At 62.4% G+C, this 16,758-nt stretch overlaps 1 protein-coding gene across 2 annotated transcripts in view; it reads left to right on the top strand.

Annotated features, from left to right (window-relative positions):
* Positions 1 to 8,310: 8,310 nt before the first annotated feature.
* Positions 8,311 to 16,758, top strand: part of LOC101689755 (maestro heat-like repeat family member 5) — a 32,323-nt gene continuing 23,875 nt past the window's right edge. For both annotated transcript variants that reach the window (XM_045078202.1, XM_045078204.1), the window contains exons 1-9: positions 8,311 to 8,450; positions 8,857 to 8,944; positions 11,857 to 11,974; positions 14,151 to 14,299; positions 14,814 to 14,897; positions 15,245 to 15,361; positions 15,722 to 15,841; positions 16,317 to 16,466; positions 16,621 to 16,743. In XM_045078202.1, coding sequence (XP_044934137.1) covers positions 11,887 to 11,974; positions 14,151 to 14,299; positions 14,814 to 14,897; positions 15,245 to 15,361; positions 15,722 to 15,841; positions 16,317 to 16,466; positions 16,621 to 16,743 — 831 coding nt within the window. In that variant the 5' untranslated portion in view covers positions 8,311 to 8,450; positions 8,857 to 8,944; positions 11,857 to 11,886. The remainder of the gene's footprint in view (positions 8,451 to 8,856; positions 8,945 to 11,856; positions 11,975 to 14,150; positions 14,300 to 14,813; positions 14,898 to 15,244; positions 15,362 to 15,721; positions 15,842 to 16,316; positions 16,467 to 16,620; positions 16,744 to 16,758) is intronic.

Here is a 16,758-nt window from a genome sequence, read left to right as displayed (position 1 = left end):
CAAGGACCATCCTGAGGCTCGCACCTGCTTGAGGACTTTCCCTCCCCCTCCCCCAGGATACTTCCTGCATCAGCTCATGCTTTGGATATATTGGGTTAAAAAATGCATTATTAGATGGCTCAGTGGGTTAAAGCTTCTGCCCTCGGCTCAGGTCATGATCTCAGAGTCCCGGGATCGAGCCCCGCATCCGCCTCTCTGCTCAGGGGGAAGTCTGCTTCCTCCTCTCTCTCTGCCTGTCTCTCTGCCTACTTGTGATCTCTGTCTGTCAAATAAATAAATAAAATCTTTAAAAAATTAAAAAAAAACCCGGATCATTTAAATGAATTTTTCTATTTTTTATGGTGGCTACTAGAAAATTTTCTGTCACATCGGCAGCTCACGCTCGTTCTGTTACAGGGGGTGGCAGTGCACCCTGGGGAGGGACGGGGGCTGGTTTGCTAAGCCTGACCGCTGGGTGATGGGACAAGTCCAGGAGTCACTGTCAGCCAGCCAGGGAACCCCGGCATCCCAGAGGGCTCTGTCCCACCTCTGGGAAGGTCAGAACCGCTGCATGGGTGTTTTCTAGAACCCTGAGACCCCAAGCAATTATTGCCAGCAGTGATCCCAGGACACCACGGGGCAGTAACCTTGCCTGAAGCCCCCCCAACTAGTTGGTGACCCCTTAATCCAAAGAGGTACCCTCGTTGTGTAAACACAAGGGGTCCAGAAAGGGGAGAGGTACCTGCAGTGGTCTCTGGGCCCAGCCCACAGAGAGAACACTTGCTCACAGCCTCCTCTGTCCCCCAGCCTTAGACACAAGGGCTGGGCGATGCTGGTGCCCTGGGCGATGCTGGAGAGCTCCCCCACCTGCCCTGGAGGGGAGGGTTTTCGAGCCCCGATGTCTGGGGGCCTGTCCCCCCAATGCCAGCCTGTCTCCACCCTGGACTTGGCCGTTCATAATGCCCAGCCCTGGGCCGCCATGGCCACTGTGCCCAGGTCCCATGGGCCAGCCCCGTCTCCCAGAGGGGACCCCTCCCCGCCCTGCCACAGGAAGGGCTGCCACCCTCCCAGGAGACCTCTGAACCACCGTACGGCTGCGCTAGTGGCCAGTCGTGGAAACCCATCGCAGGGCAGACCCCGCCTGTCCCAACGTGGAGTCTCAAGCCCTGGCCTCGCCCTGTCTGCTTCACGCTGGGTCTCAGCATTTCCTCTGCCCAGTCTCTGTGTGGGGCTCTGTCTCCCCTGACCTGGTCCTAACGTCTTGCTGGCTTTGACCAAGGCCTGGGACAGGAGGCAAATGCCAGCTTTGACCCTAGGTGCATTTCGTCTTGGGCAGAAAGCCATAGCTCATGCCTGCCCTCGCCCACAGCAGCCCTGGACCTATTGAACTTCAAGCCTTCCTGGACCCCCAGACAGACAGTCGGAGGAGGGAAGGAAGGAAGGGAGGGGGAAACACAGACCAACGTCTGTCATGAATCTCGGTGCAAAATCCTTAACAAAATAGCAGCAAATAGAATTCAGTGGTGTATGAGACTAACCACGTACTGTGACCGAGAGGCTTGTTCCCGGGATGCAAGGCTGGCTCAGTGTGTGCGCATCCAGCAGTGAGGATGTGCCGGGGCGGCTCACTGGATTAGGCATCGAGCCCTGACTTTGGCTCAGGTCAGGCACGATCTCAGGGTCCTGAGAGTGAACCTTGAATCAGGGTCCGTGCTCAGCAGGGGGCCTGCTTGAGGGTTCTCTCTCCCTCTCCCGTTGCCCCTCTCCCCTAAAAAGAGAGAAAGAAAGAAAGAGGAAGGAAGAAAGAAAAAGGAAAAATTAAACAATGTAATTCACCGTATTAACAGGTTCAAGAAAATAAATCCCAGGTCAGACGCTTGAAGCTGAAAAGATAGTTGAGAAAATGTGGCGCTCGGGTTGATAAAACCTCCGAAAAATGGGAGCCGAGGGGAGCTCTTCCAACCCGATCCGGAGAGTCACAGGCAACGTATGCGTGACATCACACCAGTGCTGGGAGTCCCAACGCTTTCCTCCTCAACGTCAGCAATGCTGGAAGTTCTAGCCACTGAAGGGAGGCAAGAAAACTACCTAAAAGATGCACAGAGTGAAAGGGAGAGATAAGGCTCGCTCCCTCCCTCCCTCTCTTCTTCTCTCATACTCTCTGGTCTGGGGCCAGGGTGGTGCTCGCTTCGAGAAATGAACCCGCAGGACACAAAGACCTGAGCCAAGGAAGGGGGACAACAAGGTAACGTGACGTCACACAGACAGCACCGTCCAACTGGGGAGAGGGGGCGAGAGCGCAATCGCCCGAGCAGGGCGAGGGGCAGCGGGAGAGGGAGAAGCCCACTCGCCGCCCAGCAGGGAGCCCGGCGGGGCTGATCCCAGGCCCCGGGGATCCTGGCCCGACTGACCGGCTGACCAAGCGCCCCAGGCGCGCTGAGCTGGTCCCTTTGAAGGTGGCTGCCGGTAGCTGGGGGTAGTTTCAGCCTTGGAGGGCTGGCCAAGGACAAAGTGAAGGAATCATCAAGTGACTGTCAAATGCTGGGGGTTGGAGGGAAATACCCACGTCCTCACCCACCATGGCTCTGCCACGCTCCCTCTCACAGCTGTCACCTCACGCTGCCTCCGAGGTCATCCTTGAGGGAGCAACCACACCTCTGCCGCAGAGGTCCTACCGGCCGGGGCTCGCGGGCTGTCTGTGACGAATGACGCAGCATCACCGCGCCCACGTGTGTGAGTGGCGCCGGTGTCCCTGCGCTTGGCCTCCGGGATAACCACGTGCCGGAGCGCCGAGGATCTGACCCCTGCGCCCCCGGGAAGCCCCAGGTAGGGTGGTCGCCCGTCGTCCGCATCATCGCTGTCCCGAGTCCAACCGGCATCTCTGTGGGCAGATGGGCGCCCTGAGGAGACTTCAGAGGGTCAAGTCGGGGGACAGATCCACACTGGCAAACACAGTGCGAAGGGGGTGTCCTAGCAGTGACAGCGGCATGGTGTTCGCGGAGCCGGTGAGGACGGGGTGAGCCAGGGAGGTGGGAGAATGGGGTCTCCAAGGAACCACGGTGAGCAATACTGTCTCTCTCTGCAGATCTGCCGGCAGCCTTCTCTCATACATGCCCTTCTCTTCCCCACTGAAGCCCTGCTTTCGTCTGAAGTGGCCACATGGCTGTCCCCAGAGCCCCTCTCCAGAACCTTTAGCCTCGCGGCCAGTTTCTTCCAATGCAGAATAAGAAGTCCCTGGGTGGGGGGTTGACAGGAAAACGCTTGATTTCAGCTGATGTGGAACCGTTCACCCCTTTTGCCACTGCGATGTGACCTTTGCTGTTTGGTGATGTGATGGCTGGAGGTAAAGCAGCCATGATGGAGACAAGAGGGAGGAAAAAAAAATCCCGCGTTAAAAAGGCAGGAGGCGTCAGTATCCTTGGCGGGGCATGGGGTTTGCAAACTAGGGCTGGGCTGCCCGCTCTGGACTTCTGATAGGAGAGGAAGATGCACTTGTTTGAGCCACTACTGCTGGGCTGGAGTTAACTTCAGCTGGCTGGAATTCTAACTGGGACAGACGCAGTCGGTGCCCCTGCCATCCTGCTCAGCCCACGTGGGACCCTTGCTATCGTGGCGGGCCGCTCTTGGCCTGACTGCTTCTCTCCTTCCTCGCTCCAGGCTACCTCCAAAGGGCAGGGCTGGCCTGCAGGCATGGTTGGGAGGTGCAGAGTCCTCTGGACCCCCGGAGGGAGCCCCCAGCTGGCCGTGCCCTCAGAGTGCCCCAGCCCCACCCCGAGCAGAAGGCTAGCAGCTGGCCTGTGGCCAAGGCCAGGCCTAGCCCCCAGTCCCAGCTCTGACATGTGGGCAGGGGGCACTAGGGAAGAGCAGGGCAGGGCTGAGGCTGGCCCAGCTGACAGGGTGCAGCCACCAGGGCCCGCCTGACACAGCTGGGCATGGCCCGAGGCAGGGTGAGGTGGAGTGGGGTGGGGGGCTGTTGGTGGAGCCGGAGGCAGGGGGAGGAGGGAGGGAGGAAGCAGGAGGGAGGCAGGGAGGTCTTGGAAGCTGGGCCCTGAGCCCATCGCGGCCCCGCTCGCTGCCGCTGCCCGCTGCTCCCGCTCATTTACTCGCTCACTCATTCATTCGCTCAGCACACACTCCCGGAGCCTCACAGCGTTGCCAGAAAACTAGGACAAAGTCTGTGTTATTCCAGGCTTCTCGAAATCTCCTGTGAGAGAGAGAGCGCTGAATGGGGCCAGACTGCACAGAAGGACGTTGCAGCCAGTGGGCAAAGACATCATCGTGGGGGCGCCGCCTCGAGCTGCAGCCGGCGAAGTCGTCGGGGAGGCCGGCCGCTGGGCTCCGTGCCCGGCGTGTTCTGTTCCTCGCTCCACTTGCCGGGCTGTGCTGGGCTCCCGGTCCTGCCTCAAGCACTTCCCTCCCGGGCCTTCCCTGCTGCCAGCCCTCCTAGGGGCGCCCTGAGGAGCTGCACCCCACTCTGCTCCAGGCAGCAGTCAGGGTGGTCAGCGGTCAGGGTCCTTTTACACGGAGATGCTCAGTCAACGTTCATCGCAGCCCTAGGCAGCAGGAGCTGCTCTACGGGAAACTGAGGCCCAGAGAGCCTCAGTAATCTGCCCAAGGCCACACAGCACATGGGGGAGGACCAGATCTGAGCCCAGGCTGGCAGCAGGAGGGGTCCTGTGGGACCGGGTCGGGCTGACCCCAGGAGGTGCGAGCCTTGGCCCCGGTGGCTTGGCTGTGGGCATCAGGAAGCCCCCACGTCCCTGTCCGTCCCCAGCCTCTCCATCTCCGGCCCCCCCGGCCCTGTTGGACCCGGGAGAATCAGGGAGGAGGAGCGGGGGCAGCTGGGGCTTGTGTGGGCGGGAGCAGGAGCCAACCTGGGAGGAGAGTGTGGGCCGTTGCTGAGGCCTTTGGTGGAGCCTGGAAGTCCGGAGTCTGGTGGAGACCAGACACTGTCTTCTTCCCTCCCAGACCCTGCTCCCGCCACTTTGGGACCTCACAGAGCTCCTGTTACCAAAGGCAAAACCCGAATCCAGAGCCTTGCGTTTAACAAGGATACCAGCCCGCTGCCGCCTGCTGTGTGGGCCACGTGAGAGCCCCCCATGCCCCCCGCCTCTGCCAAGCTCTCCTCTGCAAATACCTCCTTCCCCTGGGCTCCGCTCTTGCACACCACACCCCTGCACACCACAGCCCTGCCCTGACCCTGGCTGGAGCCTGCTCTGTGCCTTCATAGGCAGTTTCCCGTTGTGCGCTTCAATACCTCTCCCTTCCTGGCCAGCCGGCGAACTCCTACCTATGCTTCAGGCCCCAGCTCAGATGCCTCTTCCTCCAGGAAGCCTGCCCTGATTCTCCCAGGCAGAACTGGATCATTTCTACGGGGCCCTTGCCCTTTGGAGAGACTGTTCGCTTATGCGTCTGTGTGCCTACCCGGCTGAGCCCCCAAGACACAACCTGCCTCAGTCACACCTTCTTCCTTTCCCGAGCTGAGGGGGGACAGTACGTTCTGGGCTTCAGTTTTCATCTGCTTGAATAAGTGAATGAGTCAGACGGCACCAGCCTGCCGTGGGGAGCCGTGGGCTGTAACAGGACTCGGAGGAGCCTGTCTTTCCCTTCCCACCTCTCCCCCACCCAGGGAGGGATCCGTCCATCTGACACAGTGCGGTCCCCGCTGCCCTGCCTCCCCGGCTCCCCCAGCCCCCGTGTGGATCTTGGGCAACTTGGGCGGCATGGAGCAGAGTCATCACGGTGAGACCGGCGAGCACAGTGGGACTGAGCAGCTTGGGCTTCCCCACCCCCCATGTGACTCAAGGGCTTGGACTGTTCAGGGCCCTCCCCCACCTGGGGCAACTCCGGATGGGGGTGCGGGTGCCCCGTGCTGCTCTGTCTGGCTGTAAATCTAGATTTCTCTTCACCAGGTTCTGGGCTTCCAGCTCTAGCCGTGACAGGTGCGTGCTGGGGAACTGAGGGCAAGGTCAGGGACGTAACTTTGGCCACAACAGGGCCTGTCCCCACCCCTCGGCCTGCTTGTCCCGCCCTATTCACCCCACACCTCTCCCTGCACCAGGGACCTGATTCCCTCTCCCACCCCACCCCTGCCGCGGAGCAGCCACACTGCCTTCTGTCTCCACTAAGCCTTACTGCTCCAGCTGGGGTCCTCGCCCGACCCCACCCTCGGCCCCTCCCCTGATGCCCACGGCGGCCATTGTCACCCCCCCAGGACGCCCCACCTGTGTGCGCATCCTGCCCCTTCTCTCACCATGGTCCCCTCAAGAGCCCCGGTTCCTCTGTCCCTCTCTGCGTCCTCCAAGAAGCCCTCCCGGGCTGCACCGGACTCTGCGCCCATGCTGGGATGAGGGCCATCTCTTGCTTCCTCAGATCCTTGGTCCCCAACCACAGGGCAATGGACGCACCACGGCACCCACACTCCCCGTCTAGAAATTGCCCTTTGAGTCCTGGTCACTGCTTGACTTCCGACCCCAGCCGGGCTGGACCTTGCCAGCTCCGTCCCCAGGCTCCCCTGAGCCTTTGTCTGCCAGCTCCTGGGGAAATGGGCCACCCCTGTCCTGAAACTCTCTTCTCCGACTGCAGTCAGGCCTCAGTTTCCCCAGTCCCTGTTTCTTCCTCCTCCAGGATGCGCCCTCCAGGGTGGGCTGAGGGCCCGGGGAAAAGCCTTCGGGGAGCTGGATGCCTTCCCCCAGCCCCCGCCCCCCCCACCATGCTGCCAGCCTTGGGGGGCATACCCGCTGAGCACAGGGCCTGGGGGGCACTAAGTCCCTCGGCTGGGGGGATCCGACTGTTCCCAGTGCCCCAGTGCCTCCCCACTTCTGCTCAGAACTGCCCCTGGGTGACCATGGCCCTCCAGAGTCACATCACCCCCGGGCCCGAAGGTCCCTCTGGCCCCACCCGATGGTGACGCGGGGGTGCTGAGCCTCTCACAAGTCCCGCCCGACGCACCCTGGGGTCCGCTCCAGCCCCTCTTCTTGTGGGGATCCAGAGGGTTCGTGGGGTTTGGGAAAACACTTCATATGACGCTACAGTGCCCCAGAGCCCAGGCTGGGCTGCATCGGGTGCTCCCCACCCCTGTCCCACCAGCCCCACGGGTCCTGTCAGGGAGCAGGGGGCGTGATGGACGCAGAGAGAGACACACCCTCCGCCGCCCCGCAGGCCCCGCAGGCCCCGCAGGCCCCGAGCACAGTCCCTCGGGGCTGCAGCTTCCAACAGGCCCACCGAGGCGGTGGCTGCCCGTCCTGGGTGGGGGCGGGGAGCTTATTCCAGGCTTTCTTTCTACACATGGCTCTGAGATGGGCGCCAGGCCAGCCGCCCACAGGCCCCAGGGTCCCGGTTCTCTCAGGGGGCCCGGGGTCCACCTTCCGACAGGACTTACGGTGGAAACCTCCCCAGTGACCCTCTTGTGGGGTCACGCCCAGGCTCCTTGGGGCCCAATCCTTTGGGACCCCTGCTTCCGGCCCACTGGCCTCACCTTCTGGGCCTCACCCAGAGCTCATGGGAGGAGGAGGGTCTTTCTCTCTCAGCCGGATTTTCTCCACCTGAGGAATTCCACAGCCCAACCCCCAGGACAACTACAGGGATGATCCCTGCTGGTGGCCGGCGGGTCCTGGGGGAGGGGTCAGCCCGAGGCCCCAGGGGGAGGGCACTGCTGGTCTGCCAGGCCAGAGCTGGCTTTCTGTCCCTGAGCTGCCCTAGGGGGTGGTGAGGCAGGAGGAGGGTCCCTATACCAGGAAGGGGCTCCGTTTCCCCAGAGGCGCCCTCAAGGGCTGGTGGTTCAGCTCAGCCCCCTAGTGCCCTCTGGTCGCAGTGTGCATGTCGGGGGAATGTCAGCGAAGACGCCATTGGGCAGGTAGCGGCAAGTCTGGACCCATCTTCTATTCTCCGCACCTTGGGGGGCATGGTCCTTGGCTGAGGGAGCTGAGAGCACAGCCACCTTGGGTCGGAGACCACAACCCGGCGACCCAGTGAGCCCAAAGTCAGGAATGAACTCAGGCGGGCAGCACCTGTGTGACCCACGCACCCCCAAGGGTCTCCAGAGTGCTGGCAGCGCAGGCCCAGGTCTCTCCAGAAAGGAGCCTCTGGAGCCCGGCCCGGCCGGCAGCCCCAAGGAGTCTGTCTGGGGTGGCGCAGGTCCTGCCTTCTGGGATGGCTGCCGTGAGCCAGGGTGGCACCACTGTCCCAAGTCCTGTCTGGGTCAGCGTCCAGCCTGGGGTCCCTCTTGGCCTCGGAGAGCAGAAATCACGGCCTCCTGCACGGGGAGGGCCCAACTGCCCAAGGTGTCGGTTGGAGGACGGAATTCTCAGGCCCGTGTGGCTGTTGGGGACAGGGCCCCCGGGGGAACCTTGGTTCACAGACTCACTTTCTCAGGAGACGAGTCCCCAGTGAGCCCTGGGGACAGGGACTCGTGACTCATAGTGGCGTCTCTTGGGGGTGCCTGTAACCAGCTGAGCGGCAGCCCAGCAGTCGTAAGTACTGGCTGGACCCACCCCTCCGTCCTGCCTGGTGCTCCCCAGCTCCCCCACGAACCATGTGCCACGACGCCCCTCACGTCGCCTCGGGCTGGCTTTTCTCCGGACCCTGTGAACTCGGGTTTGTCCTCAAACTGTCCCCTGGTGGCTGGTCATCGAGAACACAGCCCACGTCCACATCCTTTCTCAGAGAACACCTCCTGTGCTGTCTGATGGCGGCTGGCCTCCTGCGGGACACTCGGGGCCTCGAGAGGCAGAGTGACCTTGGGCGCACCGTCTCCCAGGGCCTCAGAGGCCCAAAGGAGGCCCTGGTTGGCCCAGAGGGGCCGCGTCCTGCCCTCCCCCACCCCCACCTGTGAGCCCACATAGGCTGCTCCAAGGCCTGACCCTCCTGTCTTCTCAGGCTCCCTGGACCTCAGACCTGGGCAGAGTGCCCCGTGCAGCCCTCCCCGCCCCACTCCGGAGCTGGCCCTGCCCCCTCAGGACCCCAGGTAGTGTCCATTGACCTGTCTTGTCCTTATCTTTGTTCTAACCCCTCACTGCCTTCGGTTTTCAATGGGCATTCCGTCTCCAAAGAGGGTCGGCTGGGCCCGCCACAGACGGGCTGTACCCCGGTGAGAGGGGCCTGGGGGCAAAGTCCCCTGAACCTTGCACTCGAGACTCCTTGTCATTTTCCATGAGAATCCTAGGACTTCGTGACTCCGTGTGGGATCCTAAGTGTCTCCCACACCATGGGATGGTCTTCACGAACATGACCTTAACCCCTGTCCGCAGTTTCCTTCCTCTGGTTTTGACCACCCACAGCTTTTTAAAAAAAGATTTATTTATGTATTTGGGAGAGAGAGACAGAGAGAGCGTGCAGGTGAGTGTGAGCCGGGGGAGGGACAGAGGGAGAGGGAGAAGCAGACTCTCCACTAAGGACCCCGAGATCATGACCTAAGCCGAAATCGGGACTCCGACCCTTAACCAACTGTGCCACCCAGACGCCCCCATGTCTGGCTTTTTTTAAACCCAGGAAGCATAGTTGAGTCCTGAGTCTGTTCATGCATCTCTCACTTTTCTGTAGATTAGATTCCCGGCAGCAGGATTCCCAGTCAAGGACTGTGTTCTCTGGGGGTCTTGGCAGACACCCCCTCAGGGCTGTTGTCTTCGGTGACCTTTTAAACAATGTTTATGGGTGAATAACATCTTTCATATGCGTTTCTGGGATGAGCCTGACCCTCCTTGCCAAGTTGACTTGCGGGATGCCTGAGCAGTTTTGCAGGCTGCCGACCCCCCCAACCCCCCAGCCCGCCTCCATGGGGACCCCCGCAGAGGTGGACGGAGTGGGGGGGGGCAGAGCTTAAGGCCTGCAGGCTGAGGGGACCCGGCATGGGGGGGTGTGGGCAGCAGGGAGCAGGAGGTCACCGATCCGGCAGAGGTGGAGGGAGAGGCGGGGTCTGGCGGGAGGAGGGAGACCCGCCCTCGCCCCTCCCCCAGCTGCCTCCCCAGGTGACCTCTGTCCTCTCTGACCAAAGTATCCTCTTTGGGATTTGGTTACCGTGAGCCACCCTAACATCACCTCTTCGGGTCTACTGTCCCCTTTCTGACTTTGGGGTCTCACCTCACCTTCTCCAGGAAACCTGCCCAGGCTTCTTCCACCGTTCCCAGTAGCAGCCCGGCCTCACCCCAGGCTTGCAATGGATGACTATGGCCTTTGTCTTAAGCATGAAGAGGGTCTTGGGGACCAATCTGCAAGAAGGGGGTTCAACATCCGGGGAAAACTGTCTTCTCCAGACACGTCAACACCGAGCCAGAGCCCGTAGCCGGAGCACAGGCCACGGGGGTCTGCGTGTGGACCCGCACCTGTGTGGGGGGCGCCCTCGGGGACGGGTCAGCACGAGTCACGCCAGAGCAAGAGTGGGGTCTGCTGGGGTCGGGAAGGAGTTGCAGGGGCCCCACTTGAGGGAACAGCCAGCTCAGCCAGGGCGGGGAGGGAAGGGTCTGACGCAGCCCCTGAAGGAACAGGGCACTGGAGCGTCTGGGCGAGAAGTCTGGGTCTGACGTTGGGATGTGGGGGACGCCTGGTCGAGGGTGGCTTGGGACAGAGGGCAGGACTGGGCTGAACTTGTCAGCTGTCACACCCTCCAGGCCTGGGGCAGAGGGACCCCAGACGTCTGTCGAGTGGGGGCAGAAAGGTGGCCAGAGGGAAGGAGCGGGGAGACTCACAGGGGCACGGGGTCCCGAGACACAGGTTTGACTCATGAACACCAGATGGTGCCCATGTCTTCGCTGGCACCGAGCCGGGGCGGGGGGAAAGATCCCAGGTGCCCAGGTGCCCGCCATTCAGGGAGAGGCTGGCCGCTTTCCTCGGCTCGCCGTGGGGTGCATCTACTCAAGGCACAGACTCGTGGGTCTGCGCGCCTTCGCTCATCCCCATACACGTTGGGGCTTTGGGGTGCAGACCGCCCCCTGCCTCCAGAGGGGAGGGTGCCGGGTGAGGGCTGGTGGGCGAGGGCCAGACGGCCCCCTGGAGGCCGTGCTTTCTGGGAGGCCTGAGGCAGAGGCTGGAAGAGAGGTAAGGGCTCGGGAGAGGTCTGAGGGTCCTTTGGGGGCAGTGGTGGGTGAATGGACAGTTTTGGGGAGCCCCGGGGAGTTGAGGTGAGGGGAGCGGGAGGGGGTCCACAGGATGCCAGAGCCCTAGGGTGGCCATGGTCTCAGAGGTGCCCTCTCTCAGAAGAAGAGTCCCCAGGTCAGGGCCTTGAGGGAGGTCTATCTGCAGGCGTCTGGGTTATGTAGGTCCAGCCCAGAGAGGGTCTGTGGGGCCTCCAGGCGGTCCCTGAGCTCAGCCTGGCAGCATCGGGGGCACCTGGAGGCTTCTGAGAATGCAGAATTTGGCCTGTCCTGGGCCCTCTGAACCAGAAGGTGCCCAGACCCAGGCCCCTCACCATCTCCTCATGCTGGGGAGCCTGGTAGACGGGTGGTTGGGTGTGGACGGTCGGAGGCTGGTGAGGGCCAGGGAGGGCCCAGGCTGTTATGGGGCACATGACCCTTCCCCCCAGCTCAGGCCAGACGCTAAAGCTTCTTTGGCACCTCTCTCTGGTCCCTGAGCTGTAGTTGTACGGACAGTGGGAAGCAGAGAGTCCAGACCGAGTGGTCACTGCCACACGATCACAGGACTCGGAATCCCAGAGTGTCTAGGGAGGGGAGCCTGGGGCCTGGCAAGGTGGGAGGGCCTTGGATGTCAGCTCCAGGTAGGAACCCCATCCTTCCCTCCTTTCCATGTCCCCTGGGGACCCCAGTAAGTTCGGGGTGACTGACTGAGGTGGGGGGTCCCCTGATAGGGTTGGGTGACCTGCTGGGGGTACCTGGTAGAGTTGGGGTGACTGGGTCTGACTGGTCCTACCCTCTGCCCCCACCCCAGGACCTGTGCTCCCAGGAGGTGCCGCTGTCCATGGTGGCTGCCCCCAGCGATGACCCTCACTGTCCCCAGTGGAGGTCCAACTGCCTGTCCCCCACAGAGGAGCAGGAGTGGGACAATGGTGAGTAGAGTGGGCAGGGGGCTGTGGAGAGCGGGGGTCCAGGGCCTTCAAGGGCCTTCTGGGCTGTCTCTGGTGGGCACTGTCCTGGTCCCCTGGAGCGCACCCCTTCCCTCATTTCAGGCCCCTCGTGTCCACTGTCTGAGCGTCTGCTCGGTGCAGGGCAGGGACGCAGGGCCTAGGGCCGCACCGAGGGGTGTCGGGGTCTCACGTCTTCCGGGGGTGGAGACAGCTCCTTTGCACCTGACAGAAACTTGTAGAAAGGCAGGGTCTCTGGAGCCTTACCCAGTGGTCGAGGCTCGATTTGGAGCCTTGCTCGGCCTGCCTGAGGCGACGCGAAGGGCCGCAGCTGGCCCTGTACCCACGGAGTCAGGGTCACAGCTCTGCGGGCGCAGGTGCGGGAGGCGGGACACCCGGCGACCCCCTCGGCGCTGCCCCGCCTACGACCCTGGGAAGGGAGTGGCGGGTGGTCTCCCGCCCGCTCTGGGGGCCCAGACCCTTTGAGAGTGCTGTAAACGCAAGCATTTTGTGGTTATTTGTGGTTCCGGTGTCAGGCAAATAGCAGATTTTGAACAAACTTCTATTGAATGAAGGAAGGAGCAGGATAGTTGGACGGGCGGGTCCAGCGGGCAGGGGGCGGGTCCAGCGGGCAGGGGGCGGGTCCAGCGGGCAGGGGGCAGCGCCACCTGTGAGGCCGCCTAATAGGCAGCCTGGGCCTGGCTCTCGATTTAAGCAGTGACCCTGGCTGTGGGGATCAGCTGGGGTGGGGGGTCCCCGAGTGGGTGTGCTGGGACACACCAGTGGGCCCGAGACTGTGGGGCAGGCCGTGGCTGGGAGGGCAGAGCCCGCAGGTAACGCTGCTTCGGCCGGCGACACCTGACCCCAGGCCTGACTTTGTTTCCATTCCTGGGGGGCCCTGGCTTCGCTCCCACCTCTTTCTCCTGATCAAAGAAGTATGGATTAGCGTTGCAAAGTGTTAGAGCGCTTGGAAACCTGCTCTGAGGGTTCTCTTCGCTCCCAGGCTGTGTTGGGGCCTGAGACAGGAAGCCTCTTGGTGGAGTGGCTTTGAATGTGATTTTTATTTATGCTTGAGACCTGTTGTTAAATCTCCTTTTGAAGAGGACGAATTCCTGCCCCCTCTGGCCCCGGGGGTGGGAAAATGCCCTCACTTCTCACCCTGCCCCCCTCCAGCCTGGCCTCGAGGATACACATCTCCTGTCTCTGGGGGGTTTGTTTGTTTGTTTGTAAAGATTTTATTTATTTCTTTGACAGACAGATCAGAAGTAGGCAGAGAGGCAGGCAGAGAGGGGAGGAAGCAGGCTCCCCGCTGAGCAGAGAGCCCGATGCGGGGGCTCAATCCCAGGACCCTGGGATCATGACCTGAGCGGAAGGCAGAGGCTTTGACCCACTGAGCCACCCAGGCGCCCCATCTCTGGTGGTTTTAATTTGCGTTTCTTTAACCAGCAGCGAGGTCCCATTTTCTTATTTCTCTGTCGGCCAGGCTTTCCTCTGGGCATCTCTCCTCCCCATCTCCGGTCGTAGGAGAGGTCCTTATGCAGTAATAGTGACCTGCTGTACACACGGCAAAAATCTTTTCTGTGTCCCCTGCATGGTGGGCTGTGCTGACTGCGTTGCTAGCCTGAAAACTCTGTTCCGGTCTCTGCATCCCGCTGAGAAAGCTCTTCTCTCCTCTGGGAGAGAATGTTAGAATATTAGAGAATCTCTCTAATAGCAAAGCCCAGTCTGCTCAGAACGTTTGCAGTTTTCATTTAGAAATTCCAGTATCGTCACTGCCTGCTGATTATTCTGGTGTGACAAGTACTGTAGAGACCTAAGTTTTTATTCCAAATGACAAACTTCGGGTACCTGTTCTCTTGGGCTGGCGTTCGGCACTCCTGTCGTAAGGCGCGTTCCCTTTGCTGGGGGGCTGGCTTCTGCAGGTGGTCACGCCTCCCAGCTGTGTCCCAGCCCCCTGTCCCGAGAGGCGTCTGCCCTCTGCACTTCCGGCCTTCAGTCTGGCTGGCTGCTTTCCCACCGCTCTCCCGCAGATGCAGATGCAGACACGCTGCCAAGACAGTCACTCAGGCCGCATGACTCAGGGGCCCAGCCAGAGCCAGGACTGGGGATGAAGCTTCTCTCTGGCACCCCCGACACAGGGTTGCTTCTCTGCGGTCTGCAGGTCAGCCAGAGAGGGCGATCTTGGAGGAGCCCCTGAAAGACAGACCACTCGAGGAGGAAGCCCTCGTTGACAAAATCAGGACCATGTCTGTCTTGGAGAAGAACGTGGTGCTGGACACCATCCACCACTGCATCAAGGAGCAAACCCAGGTGGGATTCTAGGAGACCCGCTCGCCCCTGCAGGACACCCCCCTTTGCCTCAGGATGGGTGCGCACAGAGGGAGAAGGCTCCAAGCACATAGAGAGCTCAGCTTCGGGACCTGGAATCTGGCGGAAGGCCAGCCCAGGCTCAGGGACTCTTGCTCAGAGGCAGGGAAGAGGGGAAATCCAGCCAGTGGGGAAGAGTCTGTGCAAAGGCCCTGAGGCTGGCAAGATGGTGGGAGGAGAGGCCAGCGGGGCCAGGCCGTCAGGGGCTCACCAGCCTCTGTCCTACAGGTTGCCAGGGATCAAGGAGAAGTAGACCTGGCCAGAATCACACTTGAAGCGAGTGCCCTAGTGGGTTGTTGGAGGGTAGCACCCCCAAATCTCCCCTTACCTTTTGGCAGTAGCTTCTCTTCCCTGCTCCCCCACAGGTGACCGCCATCCTTGGGGGTTCCTGATGGAGTTGGTGTCCAGCTCCCTGGGGTGGGGCGGGTGGGGCCCAAGCCCTGTGTCCTGCCTGCAGCTCATCGGGAAGGAGGTGGCTGACACCGGCATCCAGGAGCTCCTGGCGCCCTTGAACCTGGAGCTCAAGCAGCCTTTGGAGAAGGTCAGTCCTGGGTGATGCTGCCCAGGGTGTCCTTTGTGGTCTCTGAGACCCCCACGAGGCTCTGACTGTGGCGGAGCACGTGGCTGTTGAGGCACCCCCCGGCCCCACTCCCCAAGTGGGAATGTATGATCCGAAGCTCTGGGCCCAGGGACAGCCCCCCAGGCCCAGCCGGGAAGCAAACCAGGTGGGGGGGAGGGGCTGCGGTGACCCCACGTGCCTCCCCCAGTCTCACACAGGCAGTGGGCACAGCGGCCGGGGGGTGCTCCCCAGCGTCTTTCACGCAGTGGGGGCGGCTGCCCCTCGTCCTGCTGCCGGCCCAGCGCCTGCTCCATGCCTCCTCCTCCCAGACCTTCCTCTTCCACGTTTTTGGGCTGATCCTCAGAGAGACTACCGACCAGGAGCTAGTGAGAAGGCACCTGGCGGACCTCCTGGAGCTGTCCCACCAGTCCAGCAGCCAGCGGGAGGTGGGTCTGCTGCCCTCGCACCCCCGGGGGCCCTGAGTCCCCAGCACGGGCCTTGCTACTCGGGGTGCCTGACCTTTCCGCCCTCCACACCCCGGCTGTGCGACTCTCACAGTGCCCAGCACTGCGCTGGTAAACGGGGCCCCCGGCGCAGGGGCTGCCTGGTCCTGACCTCGGGACTGACGGCAGCTGTGGCCTGGCTTCATCCTGACCTGGTGGCCACAGTGGGGTGCACGCCCTTGAGGTCTGGGGTAGGCTCCCCTGCCTGCCTTTGTAGGGCCCGTGGGAGGCATGGGCGGGAGATGGCAGCGCACCCTGCGCAGCCACACGGGGACCAACTCATGGGCTCCTCCGGCCCCGCAGGGCATCGCGGAGACTGTCGGCATCGTGTCTTCCTCACACCTGCAGGCGGTGTGGGCCTTGCTGGAGCACCTGGGCCGCACCAGGTTTCTGAGGACCACCTTCATGTCCCCGGAGTGCCCGGTAGAGTGGGCAGCTGGCGGGCGGGAGGGCCTGGGGCCCGCAGACATCAGGTGGGCGCCCCGAGTTTCCGTTTGCTTGCTGGAAACGTGAACGCTGCCCTGCCTGCTTCCCTGAGCGGCTGGTGCGTGGCTCTCAGACCGTCTCAGTTCTTGCTGTGGCCTGGCCCTTGTGACCCTGGCTGCTGGGGCCCCACACGTGTGATCCGGAGCCTCGGTGGGGTCTGACGGTTGGCGACCATGGGCTTGCCCTGACCCCAGCTTCCTCACTGGGGCACTTCCCCTGCCGGTCTGCGCGGGGCCCCTGTGTTTTGTTGGTCCTCGGCTCCTCGCCGGGAAGAGCGGACGCGCGGGAGACCCTCAGAGGCCCTGGCCTGCCTGGAAAGGCAGAAGCTCCCGACTGGAGGGGTGCGCGAGCTGGGGGCGCCCGGGGGAGGGCTGGCACCGGAGTGTGGGACCGACCAGCTCCCCGTCCACAGCAGTCAGACCCTGACAGGCACTGGAGGTGGGTCAGCAGCACGTACCTGCTGTGCTACGGGCAGATGGCCCTGCACGCCCGGGAGCAGATCCTGCCCTGGGTGGACAACATCATCTCCAGGATGGTCTACTACTTCTCCTGCAGCTGCTACGTGAGCCCGTAGGCTCGGGCGGCAGGGGCGCGGGGCGTCTGCGTGTGCACGGGGGCCGCCCGGCCTCTGAGCTGGGGGGGGGGTGCTCGGGCTCTGCGGGGGAGGGGGAGGGACAAGGGACCCCTGCTGAGCGTCCGCGGCTCTGCACGGACAGGACAACATCCTGAAAACCAGCTTCCTCTTGGCGGCCATCATGCTTACGAAAGCTCTCAGGCAAGAGGATGGCACCCAGAGCTACAAGTTCACTCAGATACCAGACCTCATCCAGTGCCTCCTGGTGAGCGGTGCCCAC

Source organism: Mustela putorius, unplaced genomic scaffold (assembly GCF_011764305.1).
Source record: "Mustela putorius furo isolate JIRA1106 unplaced genomic scaffold, ASM1176430v1.1 tig00000228_pilon_pilon_pilon, whole genome shotgun sequence".
NCBI lineage: Eukaryota > Metazoa > Chordata > Mammalia > Carnivora > Mustelidae > Mustela > Mustela putorius.
This window is presented reverse-complemented; position numbering and strand designations above follow the sequence as displayed.